Source organism: Pezoporus wallicus, unplaced genomic scaffold, assembly GCF_028554395.1.
Source record: "Pezoporus wallicus isolate ANWC-B61680 ecotype Strahan unplaced genomic scaffold, APGP_CSIRO_Pwel_v1 contig_8218, whole genome shotgun sequence".
Lineage (NCBI taxonomy): Eukaryota > Metazoa > Chordata > Aves > Psittaciformes > Psittacidae > Pezoporus > Pezoporus wallicus.
The window spans coordinates 1,973,806-1,988,173 of NW_026636063.1; the positions used below are offsets into that span (position 1 = coordinate 1,973,806).

General features: G+C 38.0%; 1 protein-coding gene across 5 annotated transcripts in view; it reads right to left on the reverse strand.

The window, feature by feature from the left end:
- The window catches only part of AK7 (adenylate kinase 7), a 29,543-nt gene that overhangs the window by 9,266 nt on the left and 5,909 nt on the right, over positions 1–14,368 (reverse strand). For 2 of the 5 annotated variants that reach the window (XM_057398990.1, XM_057398991.1), the window contains exons 6-14: positions 8,313–8,396; positions 7,627–7,715; positions 7,053–7,143; positions 5,598–5,675; positions 4,754–4,903; positions 3,366–3,494; positions 2,913–3,063; positions 1,261–1,389; positions 164–229 (exon numbers count right to left, since the gene is read on the reverse strand). In XM_057398990.1, coding sequence (XP_057254973.1) covers positions 164–229; positions 1,261–1,389; positions 2,913–3,063; positions 3,366–3,494; positions 4,754–4,903; positions 5,598–5,675; positions 7,053–7,143; positions 7,627–7,715; positions 8,313–8,396 — 967 coding nt within the window. Of the gene's footprint in view, positions 1–163; positions 230–1,256; positions 1,390–2,912; positions 3,064–3,365; positions 3,495–4,753; positions 4,904–5,597; positions 5,676–7,052; positions 7,144–7,626; positions 7,716–8,312; positions 8,397–14,368 lie in introns of all 5 variants that reach the window. The other 3 variants (XM_057398992.1, XM_057398994.1, XM_057398993.1) reach the window with 3 other exon arrangements.

Consider the following 14,368-nt stretch of genomic DNA (forward strand, 5'->3'; position numbering starts at 1 on the left):
TGGTTAATTGTTCACTTTCAAATAAAGGGCAGCAGCATTACATGAATTAGATATTTATTCTGTGTTAAATATGAACAGATGGAGTGTATTTTAGACTCCTTGCTGGTGGCAGCAGCATTTGAAAACTCCTCAATTTATTTAAAAAGAAATCTATCAAACTTACCAGGTGTGATTAATGTATCATATTTAGATATTTTGATTTTTGCTCCTTGTTCATCTTCACTTTCCACTAAAACAAAAGTAAGAAATGATTGACATTTTAATTTGAAGCAACACTATCATTATATTTCCTAAAAATGTGCCCAGTACATACACAGGTTTGTCCATATTCAAATAATACTAATTGTTGGAAACCAATCTGTCCTGGAAACCATACAGAGGATTCAGTATGTAATTCGTGCTGCAAGCCACCACAGAATTCTACCCTGGGACACTGATAGTTGTTTGCCTATACAGCGGAAGTATGCACATGCATATATAATTTTAAAATGTGTCCAACTTTAACACTGATGTCCTGACCCTGGCCTCTCCCCCTTGCAAAGTACATCATTCTGACACAAATGGAGACAAGGCACAGAACAGTGAGTAGAAATATTTCACAGTATTATGGTTAAAATGGTTTCTGCCACTGAGTGGCTGCTCTTCTGAATACTCAGTAAACTGCCTTGATGAGCATGATGATTTACAGCCCAACAGAATAAACTGAATGAGACTGTTTTCTGTTTTCCTTCAAATCTCACAATGTAATTTACACATGGAGATAATTCTTGGTCCTAATGCATGGACAGTGGTTGCTCACAATTAGAAATGTATGTTGCGGAGCTCCTCTGAAGTCATATCTACTGTAGCTGATCTAACACAGCCACTCTAACCTGGCTGGTAAAACATATATTGCTGCCCTGGCTGCATCCGCTCATTAAGCAGCCCTTTAAATATTATGAAGAAATTCTGCCTCAGAGTTTGCTTGAGTAGAACGAATGTTTTTGCAGAAGAAGAATGTATCATCACATCTGTGCATTTACTTAGCACTTCACCAGGAAAGTATGAAAACTATGTTGTGCTTAATTTAAATAAGGTGATTTATAATCTTTCTTAAATTTTAAGCATCATATGAAAACAGTTTTGTTTTGTGTCCTGTGTTGCAGTCACTGCAGTGCTGATGCACTTCAACTAATATGGCACTGAGAACAATAATGATGACAATATAAGCAGCAATAAAAAAGGTAGCAATACAAAAAAAAAAAAAGTAGCAGTACTTACAATTAAAAAGGTCATTTGCCTGTTCATAGGTTTCTGGGAACCCATCTAAAACATATCCCTGATTCCTACAAGGCATTGATTTGAGCTTGTCCTTCATAAATTTAGTAATATACTCATCATCTAGTTGACCTAAGACACAAAGTAGGTTAATAGGTACCTAGTTTATAGCAAAGAGATATCTGAAATTATTTTACTAACATTTTATTTATTGGAGAAACTTCTATTTAGACCCCCCCCAAAAAAAGTAATTTGAGTTACTGTTTGTATATTACATGTTGTCAGCGATCTATGGGATATAAAAGTGTAGCTACAAAATAAAATTACATTTCTGTTTACAAGGTTATAAATATTAAAACTTTTAAGATACTAAACATGACAATAGCATTTTTGGTTTTGTTGTCGGGTTTTTTCTTCTTTGTCTATTTGCTTTTAAAATAATACCATCAGATTTTAATGGAAGCAGCAAAAAAAACATATAGGAAAAAAAACCCATGAGACAAAAAAAATAATTTTCTGTTTACAATTAATAGCAAGACTTAAAGATAGTCCTGCAAAACAGGCATGAAATAGGTTTTGCAGGTTTCATTTTCAGATTAATAGATGAGATATGAACTGGTCAATTAACTTGGCTTACATTGTTGCACAAATATGTGGGAGTAAAAAGTTTGGGGTTTTTCTTGCTGATTTTTTCTCCTTTTGCAACCATTGATTCCACTTTTCTACTTTGTTTTGCTTTGGCTTTTAAAAGTCTTAAATATTTATAAACCCTTGTGATCATAACAGTATGTTATTATTTTAAAAGGCATTATTACTTTTAACAACAAATCAAGACATGCAGAGCTGATGCTGCCATGGATCTCATTATTGAAGCTTCTGGGTGTGTTACAAATTCATTGTTTTAGAGCTACACAGGATCCAAATGAGGTAAACCTTCAGTAGTAGAATGTGTTTTTAAGGGGTATCACTTTATAACACATGGAAAATGTTAAGCACTAAGTCCAAACCTACATGATTTTATTCATATATATAGATGAGAATTAGTACTTTCTAGTAATGGCAATTTTTTTAGACCTTTTTCAATCTGCAGGCTTTAAAATTGTTTACAGGATTCACTAAATACTAATTACACTGTAGAGATGGCCAAAATGAGGTATAAGGTACTCAAAACCCACCACAAGCTTGTATGACAGTGCGCTAATTATTTTTCTTACTAGAATACTTATTTGCAAATTTGATAAAGATATTATTCACCAACTTTTATATAAATTATGTTCCTTGTTCCAAGAAGAAAACATGTTATTAATATGCAGCCAAGAATTTTATGCGAGTGTATCATTGTTACTTATATATCAAGTTATAGGCTCAAAATAATTATATAAAACTTATAAAAAAGTAGAAAGATAGAAGTTCTACAATTAAAAAAACACAGTGTTTTAAAAACATATCCCTTTTAATATACAATTTACATAGTGTAATTATAATGTATTTGATTTTTAAATAGTGTACAGATACGTACAAATGGACAGGGCATGATTCTTGCTTATAATAGGAAGTAAAAGTTCTACAGCACAAGTTTATTTCCTGATTGATTTTCCATTGGATAAGGTTGCACTAGCTACCTAAATCCCATCTTAGTACTTTGTGCTTCCTACCTGCATTCTGCTCCATGTTTTCTTCTACTGTATCTAATAACTCCTGTGCGTCTTCTACATTTTCACCCTGCTCCCCTTCCTCACCATCATCTCCCTCTCCCACCTCTCCCACATTGTCAGTGTCTAGGTCTTTAGGAGCCACAATTTCTTCCTGACAAAAAGACAATAAGAATAGGCTCAGAAATTCCATACGCAAATTTGTTTTATACAAAGATGTAGTAAAAGAAGAAAAAAAAAAATTAATAATTCATTTTATGTAAGCTCCTGGACAGTGAGAAACTGAACAACCTTCAGTCTCCAGAAAGAGCATAATGCCCTCTCCAGAGGTGATCAGAATGTCAAAATATATTTCCATTCTAAAATAATGGAATTAAAACTAATCTTTAAATTATGCCATACAATTTGAAATCACAGAAATTGAAATACTAGTAATACTAGAAAACACCAACACACCAGATTTGCTATTGCTTCAGAAATCACATCTTTTGATTTTATGTGATGTAGCTTGTAGTGTTTGCAGAGTTCTTCAGCAATGGTAGATTTGCCAACCCCAGGAGGACCATGAATGAAAATTTTGAGAGACTGGAAAAAAAGGATAAAGATATAACATCATTCAAACAATAGGGATGTTTTTATGTAAAAGAACAATCTCTTTTTTACTATAACTAATGGGAAATAACAATTATAACTAAACCAGAAAATACATTTTAGTTTTAATAATTTGCATATTTCTCCCTGAGTATCTCCTGCATCATCCACAGGCTTTGAGGAACACAATTAATTTAAATGTATGATGTTACCATTGGAGAAAAAGTATGCTTCTATTTAGTAGACTCACAGACTGTTTTGTGGTGGCACTATTAGTGTTTGTATAATCAAAAGAGATGAAACACAACCCTATAAACAGGACCCAGTGAATTCTGGAATGAGGTGGCAGACAGACTACTATACACATGCCCTAGCTGTGTTTCCCAGCTGAGGTGGAGTTGCTGTCATTACAATGGTTATTTTGACCTCAGAAATTTCAGATCCACTTGTATGTGTGTATTTTGTACTGATTCTTTTTTTTAATTAGATGCATATGTAGTCAGATGGAGCAGTTTAACCCAGCCACTGACCTGATATTCCTTCCAGAGGTAAACAAGCACTTTCAATTAATAACATCGAGCAATTGTAGTAGTATTTTGTTTTACACCTCCTGAAATTCTGTTCAAAGTTTGAACACGATTTATACACGCTGAATGGCTTGATCATATCAATAAATATGTGCAGGTATGACAGCCTTTTTCTGGACCTTTCGATAACCTTCCCTATACATTTCAATATGGAAATTCTAAATGTTAAGCTAATACAGGAAACAGCAAAGTTGCTCAGAACATTATGCAACAGAGCAGGATAAAATGCACTGCAGTTGAATATCCTGGCTCACTAAATATAATGGACACAAAATACTCACCTAACTACTGACTATTATAAAAAAGTCTAAATAAAAGATACAGTTATTGTGCTCTTGGAGAAAAATATACCAGGGATGCCATATATTGCATGCAGAAATTGGTTTCACAGCAGCATCTCCTCCATCAGGAAGCTTATTTGCATTTACAGGGTTTCAGTTTTAGGCATAAAAGAAAGAAAAGGATTATTGTTTTAATGAATATTACTTCTTTTTTAACTAGTTCATTAAATTTCCAGGTTTTATGTTCACTAAGCTGTATCAGTCTTCTATGTATTTTTGCTTAAAGAAGTTAAAGTTTGTGTTTATATAACCATTTTATATAGACATTTCTGTTGAAGAAAAAAAAGAAAGATGCACTTTGAAATAGCATACACCAAACCATTACCAGTAATCCTCGGCTTTGCTTGTATTCCTTGACAATTTGCTCAATGTTCTCCACCAGTCCCTCCTGAGCAACCCACTTAATGTTGAAAGACTCTTTCACAAGCCCAGATTCCATTCTCAGGTTGACAAGCAACATATCCAAATGCATTTGCTGAGGGAGCAAAGCTACATTTATTTACAGGCTTAATCTATGCCTGTTAAAAAGAACACAGCTTAAACTAAAGACCAGGATGGAGGGGTGATAATGGAAAGAATTAAAGCATAAGAAAAAAAGTTTTGTGCACAAAGCAAAACAGGCATTCTAAGCTTTTTAAAAATATGAATATTTTCCATATATATTGGTATTTAAATATTCTCATGAACTATTAAAACATGAAACATTAAACAACCATTCTGTACAATGCAAAGATTTCATATAATTGCAGGCAATAACCTCTTTCATAAATTTACTAAGTACCATCTTCAAACTACCCAGGTTCTAATTTGTTTATTTCTCCTATGAACAGTTTATTCCAGGTAACTAGATAATTACAAGATAATTTATGTATGCTGTGTTCATTAACCTTAGTGGCACCTCAATATTAACTTTTTTTTTTTTTTGTTATTTTTATCATTTTGTGTAGGTTTGTTAGAATGCTCTAGTATGCTCAGCGCTTTTCTAAATCAGGCTGTAAATCCTCAAAATAATCTCTTCTATGATGGTTAAGATATTAGTTAAACTCACTTTATATATTTTTAGGCATGTTTTAGAGTTTATTTTTTCTGGTGAAACAAAAAAATAACCTGTATTTCATGTTATTATACTTATTCTTTCCTTAAGTAATAAAAAGAAGGAAAGTACTGACTGTTAAGCCTTTGCTCAGGAGCGCATCTTCTGTTGGAATCTTCTCAGTTCTTCCTGTTCCAACATTTTTACTGATACACTATCAGGAAAAGAAAAATATAGTTATCAAATAAAATTCTTAGAAAAAAATTGAACGGTATTTCTGTGTATAAAATGTGCTTTAAATTTTATGTTACACTAATACCTGAAAAATCAGTATACTGATTTGAAATAGATCAAAGAACAGTATATTAACTTCAATGTAGGTTTAAACAGCTTTGTTTTGCTATACACCACTTCCTTTTTAGTACTTGCAACTAAACAAAACAAAACAAACAACAAAAACCCACAACCCAAAACTGCAGTCGAAAAGATTCCATAAAATTGTAAAAATTGATATAGAGCAACAGATCAAATCTACATATATGCCAGCATTCTGTCTCAAATGATGTCAATTAGCAGACATTAGTGAACAAAAGTAAGAATCATAGATTCATAGGATGGTTAGGGTTGTAATGGACCTTAAGATCATCTAGTTCCAACCCCCCTGCAGTCAGCAGAGACGCCTCACCCTAGACCATGTCACCAAGCCTCTGTCAAACTTGGCCTTTGAACACTGCCAGGGATGGAGCATTTACCACTTTTTTTGGGAAAAGCAGATAGGATGCTCCTTCCAGATACTCTTCTAATCTTCAACTATTTTCAGCTCAGAGACTTCCTAAACTATAAATAGCTACTGTGTATTTAAGTAACTTCTCCAGGTATTTCTGTCCCGTGTACCTTGGCTGGTTCAGCTTCCTGCCAAGGTAGCTCTCTGCAGGTCTCTCTCTACTGGGTATTTCCTGTCTCGACAAGAGCTGTCCATTGACTCCTGCCCTCTATTTCCCATTTGTAAACAATGACATATCCATGAAAGCACCCAACTGCTTTTCTTAGGGTGCCTAGCTGCTTCTCAACAGCTTTTGGTGAAAGACTACTTTGAAAGTCTCTGGGAAGACTGCATCAGCTTGTTCACCCTGATCCATATTTGCTATCCACATTAAAGAACTTCAGGAGGTTTCCAAAGTATTTCAAAGTACTTTTTGGAAAGTATTTCTTGGAAAGTATTTTACAAAATTCACACAGACTGCTCCCAAATAGATCGTATGTATCTGGGTGTTCTTTCATTTATTATAATAAAAAAAGCCTGAAGACTTTCAGTATCTAATTACAGTACTGTGAATCCTGTAACTTTCTTATGTAAAATTTCTACTTAGGTTAACAATAATACTGCAAGAGTTAATTGTGCAAATTCAAGTCCAAATAATGTATTTTGTTCAAAGGACAGAAGTCTCAGAGGATTTAAAAATATTTTTTATGTCATTACACAAGATAATTCAGGAAGACCTAGGAACCACTACTTTAGTAAAATGTGTGTTTTTTAAAACCTTGAAGATATCCGGGAAAAAAAAAAAAAAGGAAGAATCAAATCTCTTACCTTTACTAATTCTTGCAGAGTGTGCATAGATCCATCTACTGCAAGGATATAATGAGACTTGGGCCTGTGGTCTGCTACATTTTGTAACACTCTGAAACATAGCAAACGCAGTCAGGGCCAGTAGTTGGAGAAGCATACTGGGATTTTGTTGTTGAATGCTTTTCAAAAACAGTACAAAGAATTTGTAGAATCTTGCAGAACTTTTCAGAGCATGTATTTTCCTTAATAAAGAAGCACAGCTAGATATTTTATATGGAATTTGGAAAGAAGTTTAAAGGATAAAAAACAACATCTGTAGAAGATACTACCTTAGCCTGTTGTAGAGCCCAGATCCATTTCTGTGCTAGTTAATTGGTATCACACTCTGAATGGACTACTGCTAGTTATTTCTTAAAATCTTAGTACTAGTGCAACAGTCAGATAAGGTTTCCATAACTCTATGCCTAGTAGCAGAATGCTCTTAAACCCACTGCATAAAAGCAACAGTACTCTCTAGTAGATTTGGATTTGTCATCTAGCTGTGTATTAGTTATCGTCCAGGGGATTTTTTTTAATTTTTTTTTTTTTTACTTACGCTGCTAAATCAAGAATATGAATGGTTGGAATAAAATTGTTTCCATCCCCAAAAATGGGTATTGCAGGCGTCTCACTAAGCCAGCCTCTCTGAAAATACAAATAGAGAGCAATGTGTGGAGAAAGAGGTTACTTTTAACTACAGGTAGAAAAAGGAGCATTTATTTACTAGGCAAATCTGTATATTCAGGATTTGAAGTTCAGTTTCTTGAATTATTAATGGAACTGCAGTAGGGAAAGAATTCTTGAGAAATACAGACTGGAAGCCTACTAAAAACAATTTTTTTTTAATAGAATATAAAATATTTTCTTTTATTCAAATATTCCTTGATCTTGACACATTTTATTTTGTATCCCAAATAAAAGAAATACTTGGAAAAAAAGATAATAAAATGTTGAGAAGAAAGAAATTTTTCCTGATTCCATTAATATGAGAGATACATTCTCACTGTAAAGTACATTGGAGATACTATTAAAAAACTATAGAAAAAAACTAAGAAACTATAATATAGACCCAAAAAAGTGGAAAACACTTCCACTGTAGATAAAACACTTCAAGTGGATCAAATCGTCAGTTTTGTTTACAAAAGTATTAAGCTTATGATACCAAAGCTACTAAAACGAATTAATCCAGTGTGGTTTTTCCCTAGAAATTAAATGAACCTTCAAAAATAGCAGGATGTCTACCTTAAAAAAGTAGTGCAAGACTCCTTCCCCAGCTCCATATTGATGTCCCGAGGCAACAATGTAAGTTGAAAATTTACGTTTGTTCTGTGAAGTAAAATCAACGAGAAAGTTTTAATAAAAAATATGGTGCTGCAAATGGGATACTGGCTTACACAGAAACAAGAGTACTTATGTAATGAGAATACAGAGTGTGTAAATTTTATCACTTAAAATTTGTAGCTAAGTCAACTGTTGCATATCCTGTAGTTTTGTAAGTCATATTGCTAAGGTTTCTGTCAAAAAACAAGCATTGCCCAATCAGAATTGATCTATGTTTGAACTGAAATTCTAAAAAAATATTGTGCTAAAATAACTGAAAATAAATCAATGAAGTGAACAGGATAACTCATGCTTCTGCTTCCTGTTTCCAAGAAAAATAATTCTGAAATTCATTGAAGCTATTTTTCTAATTGCATTATATTGGCCTTTGCCTAAAGATGTGGGAAATGCTGGAATGATGATTTTACAATCGTTTTACTTTCATTTCGATATACAATTAAAAAAAAAAAACCTCAAAACCTCAAATCCATGAACTAAGTGTTTTCTAGCCACACACCATGATCAACCCACACATTTTTTGCTGACCATTGTTACATAATGTAATTAATTTGCCTGTCCTGCCTGTTTACATATAATGTTACTGCTTGGATCAGTGTTAAGGATGGTTATACGGGGGGGGGGGGGGGGGGGGGGGGGGGGGGGGGGAATTAAAATCGTCTTAAGGACTAGTCACTTTGAAATTTTAAAGGTGAAACAAAATTATTAAATAATTCTCATGTTGTGAAGGTCCTAAACATTGTGTATCTACATAACTATGTAAAAAAATCCATATTTACCAGCAGAGGGAATAAATGCCCAGATTTGAGACCTTTTTTTTTGGTGAAAAAAAAAAAAAAAGCATGATTTATTATCATTTTATACTGGTTCAGAAACATAAAACTAAGAACAGTGTCAGTCAATCTTTATGTAAGAATCATATAAAGGGAAGACAAGTTAAAACATCAGTATATGGTATCTGCCTGTGTGCTTTTATCTCCCTACTCAAAAATAAAACTGTAATAAAAACTATCTTAACTCAGTTGTTAACCTCTTAACAGGTTGTTACCAAAACATTACAGATTGCATAAGAACTCCCACAGTTTGCTTGGGTAGTACCATGACACAGTTTGTGCCCAAAGAGCAGTAGCTCCCACGATTGCTCTGGGCAGACTGCAAACATGCCCCGGAGAATTTCCATCTCCCAGCAGGAAAGTCTGCCTCTTATGAAAGCACAGGAAGTACTATTCCTCATCTCCCTTAAGAAGAACGTGACACAAAGGATTTTATTCTACTTATCTTGCAGGAGCTTCTGCAGTAGCCAATTGTGGAGACAAACCACAGTTTGGCACTGAGTGCTATACTTCACTGAAATACAAAGCTCTGAAACAGGTTCAGTTCTTCTAAAAGTATTTATTTAGGGTCACAAGTCACACATGAGAAGGTACTCCTTAAGATGACTTGGATATACAGAATTTAAAAAAATAAGCCAATTACTAGGCAAGGTCCAGTTACATGCATCATGTTTAGTCATGAGTTCAAGTTCCTGTGTAATATTCATTAAAGCCACCAGATGTCACATTCTAGCTATTATAATCTGTTCTAGGCTTTGAAGAGGGAAATAGGTGTACATTAATGGGTACAGGAACTGTAGTTGCACTGAGAACAGAGCTGGGAGATGAAGAGCTCTTCTGTCTGTGGTAGGCAGATGTTTCTCCAAGGATTCTGAATTTTGCATGATCCCAGTCAGTGAGTTCAGAGAAAAGCTACATAGCCTGAACGCTCTGCCACAAAGGTAAAGAATTGCTAGTGGTAAAAAGCAAAAACTTCTAGCTCATAATTCTTGCTGAATTTTGAGCAAAATCTGTGGGAGATACACTAACTCAGAGGGTGAAACCTTGCTTTAAGCAACAACAGCCTTTGAATGGCACTCTGAACAGATACCAGGGCTAAGAAATTCTTCTAGCAAGAAGAGCAAGATCTTCTCCACATGGCTAAGAAGGCTGCTGAACTCTGTTGAGCTCTTTGCAGGGACACTGTCATTTATTTAACACATGGCACATTCCTCAGGTGCCACTGAACTTAAAAATGTGTAAGAATCATCATCCAAAAGTCACCAGCCATCACAGAATCACAGAATCCTAAGGGTTGGAAGGGACCTCAAAAGATCATCTAGTCCAACCCCCTGCAAGAGCAGGGTAACCTAGAGTACATCACACAGGAACTTGTCCAGGCGGGCCTTGAATATCTCCAACGTAGGAGACTCCACAACCCCCCTGGGCAACCTGTTCCAGTGATCTGTCACTCTCACAGTAAAGAAATTTTTCCTGATGTTCACATAGAACCTCCTATGCTCCAGTTTACACCCATTGCCCCTTGTCCTATCACTGGACATCACTGCAAAAAAACCTAGCTCCATCATCCTGACACTCACCCTTTACATATTTGTAAACATTGATGAGGTCACCCCTCAGTCTCCTCTTCTCCAAGCTAAAGAGTCCCAGCTCCCTCAGCCTCTCCTCATAGGAGAGATGTTCCATTCCCTTAATCATCTTTGTAGCTCTGCGCTGGACTCTTTCAAGCAATTCCCTGTCCTTCTTGAACTGTGGGGCCCAGAACTGGACACAATAAACCAGATGCAGCCTCACCAAGGCAGAGTAGAGGGGGAGGGGAACCTCTCTTGACCTACTAACCACACCCTTTCTAATGCACCCTAGGATGCCATTGGCCTTCTTGGCCACAAGGGCACATTGTTGGCTCGTGGTCATCCTCCTATCCACCAGGACCCCCAGGTCCCTTTCCCCTTCACTACTGTCCAGGAGGTCAGCCCCCAACCTGTACTGGTACATGGGGTTGTTCTTCCCCAGATGCAAGACTCTACACTGCCCTTGTTGAATTTCATCAAGTTCCTCTCCTCCCAACTCTCCAACCTGTCCAGGTCTCACTGAATGGCAACACTCTGGTGTGTCAGCCACTCCTCCCAGTTTAGTATCATCAGTGAACTTGCTGAGGGTACATTCAGTTCCCTCATCCAGGTCGTTGATGAAAATATTAAACAGCACTGGTCCCAGCACCGACCCCTGAGGGACTCCGCTAGTCACAGACCTCCAGCTAGATTCTGCCCCATTGACCACAACTCTCTGCCTTCTTCCTTCAACCAGTTCTTGATCCACCTCACTACCTGATCGTCAAGCCCACACTTCCTTAGCTTATCTATGAGGATGCTGTGGGAGACAGTATCAAATGCCTTACTGAAATCAAGAAAAACCACATCTACCGCTCTAACCATCATCCATCCACCTAGTTACTTGCTCATAGAAGGCTATAATGTTGGTCAAACATGACTTCCCCTTGGTAAAGCCATGTTGGCTGCTCTTAATGACCCCCTCATCCTTGATATGTCTAGAGATGGTGTCAAGAATAAGTTGTTCCATCACCTTTCCAGGGATAGAGGTAAGGCTGACTGGTCTATAATTACCTGGGTCCTCCTTCTTGCCCTTCTTATAGACTGGCATGACATTTGCCATCCTCCAGTCCTCAGGCACCTCACCTGTTTCCCACAACTTACCAAAGATGATGGAGGGTGGCTCAGCAATGACATCCGCCAGCTCCCTCAGCACCCGCGGGTGTATTCCATCCGGACCCATTGATTTATAGATGTCCAGATTACTTAACTGATCCCTAACCTAATCCTTATCTACCAAAGCAAACTCCTCCTTTATCCTGACTCCTTCCGGGGCTATAGGAATCTGGGTCTCCCGGGGAGAGTCTGCAGGAGTAAAGACAGAGGCAAAGAAGGCATTCAGCACCTCTGCCTTCTTTATATCCTCTGTCTCCAGGGCACCTACCTCATTCAGCAGTGGGCCTATACTGCTTCTTGTGTTAGTTTTATTCGCTATGTATTTGAAGAAGCCCTTTCTATTGTCCTTGACCCAACTTGCCAGATTAAGTTCCAAGGAGGCCTTAGCTATCCTAATTGCTTCCCTACATCCTCTAACAGCTGTCCTATATTCCTCCCAAGTGGCCAGCCCCTCCTTCCGTAATCCATAGATTCTCTTTTTCCATATAAGTTTGCCCAGCAGTTCCTTGTTTAACCATGCTGGTCTCCTGGCTCCCCTACTTGACTTCCTACTCATTGGGACACTCTGATCCTGAGCTTTGAAGAAGTGGTCCTTGAATGCTGACCAACTATCTTGAGCCCCTTTACCACCTAGTAACCTTTGCCATGATACTTCCCTTAGCAATTGATTGAAGAGGCCAAAGTTTGCCCTTCGGAAATCCAGAAATGTGGCCTTGCTAGGTATTCTATTCCTCCCACACAAGATCCTAAACTCCACCATTTCAAGGTCACTGCAGCCCAGGCTGCCATTGACCATCACTACTTCAACCAGACCCTCCCTGTTGGTGAGTACCAGATCCAGCAGTGCTCCTTTCCTAGTTGGTTTGTCCACCATTTGCATTAAGAAGTTATCATCAGTGCACTGGAGGAACCGCCTAGACTGTGAATGACTGGCTGTTTAAGTCTTCCAGCAAATATCAGGGTAGTTAAAATCCCCCATAAGGACCAAGGCATGTAGTCATGAGGCTGCTTTCAATTGCCTGTAGAAAGCCTCATCAAATCCTTCGTCCTGATCAGGAAGTCTATAATAGACCCCCACAGCTGTGCCACCTGTACCAGCCTGTCCCTTAATTCGCACCCACAGACTTTCCACTTGGTCCTCATCTGTCCCTGGACAGAACTCAATACATTCTAGTCGCTCTTTCACATAAAGAGCAACTCCACCACCTCGCTTTGCTGATCTATCTTTCCTAAAAAGGACATAGCCATCCATAACCACATTCCAGTCATGTGAGCTGTCCCACCATGTCTCTGTAATTGCCACCAGGTCATAACCTTTAGACCGCACACAGACTTCTAACTCCTCCTGTTTATTCCCCATGCTGCGTGCATTGGTGTACAGGCATTTCAGGGAGCGAGCTGAGTATGCTAGTGGCACCCTTGGAAGATGGGAGGCCTTCTGGTCTTCATTCATACTAGAACATTGCCCCACTAGTTCAAACCCAGCTTCAACCCCCTTGCACTTCGAATCAAACCTAGAGCTCTGTGAGTGAGCTCTACTAACTCTTGCCCAGGTACCCTTTTTACCCTGCAGGACAGGGTTTAAACAACTACCTTTTCCCTCAAATGAAACAATAGATTGAGAGTTCTCCCTAGTCTGCCATTCTTCAAGCCCTAGCATGTTTCTCTTGGGCTTGTCCCCAATAGGCCCAGTTATCTCCCCTTCTCCCTTCCTACCTAGTTTAAAGCCCTGTCAATGAGCCCTGCTAACTCCTGCCCCAGAAACCTTCTCCCCCTCTGGGACTGATGCATCCCACCTGCCACCAGCAAACCAGGTGTCTCATATAGCAGCCTATGATTGAAAAACCCAAACCCCGCCTTTGGCACCAGTCCCATAGCCATACATTAATCTGCAGTCTCTTCCTATTTATCTCTTCACCTTTGCTTGTAACAGGTATGGAGGCAAACACCACTTGCGCTCCAGACCCTCTAACCAGCTGTCCCAAGCCCCTGAAGTCTCTCTTCATTGCCCTTGCCCTGCTTGTAATAATTTCATCGCTGCCAACCTGAAAAAACAGCAGCGGATAGTAGTCAGAGGGCTGCACCAGATCAGAGAGTTTCCTTTTAACATCTCTAATCCGAGCCCCAGGTAGGCAGCAGACTTCCCTGTGGGATGGATCAGGTCGACAAATGGGCCCTTCTGTTCCCCTCAGAAGGGAGTCACCCACTACAATTACTCTTATTTTCTTCTTCATTAAGGAAGTTCTAAGGCATGGGGGTGAGTGACAAGCCCTAGGTGACTCACTAGATAGATCTACCCCTCCATCTCCATTTACCTGGCCCTGTAGTTCCAAGACCTCATACCTGTTACTCAAGGGCAACTGGGAGGATGGAAGGGATTGTGAGGGTTTTTGCTTACCTC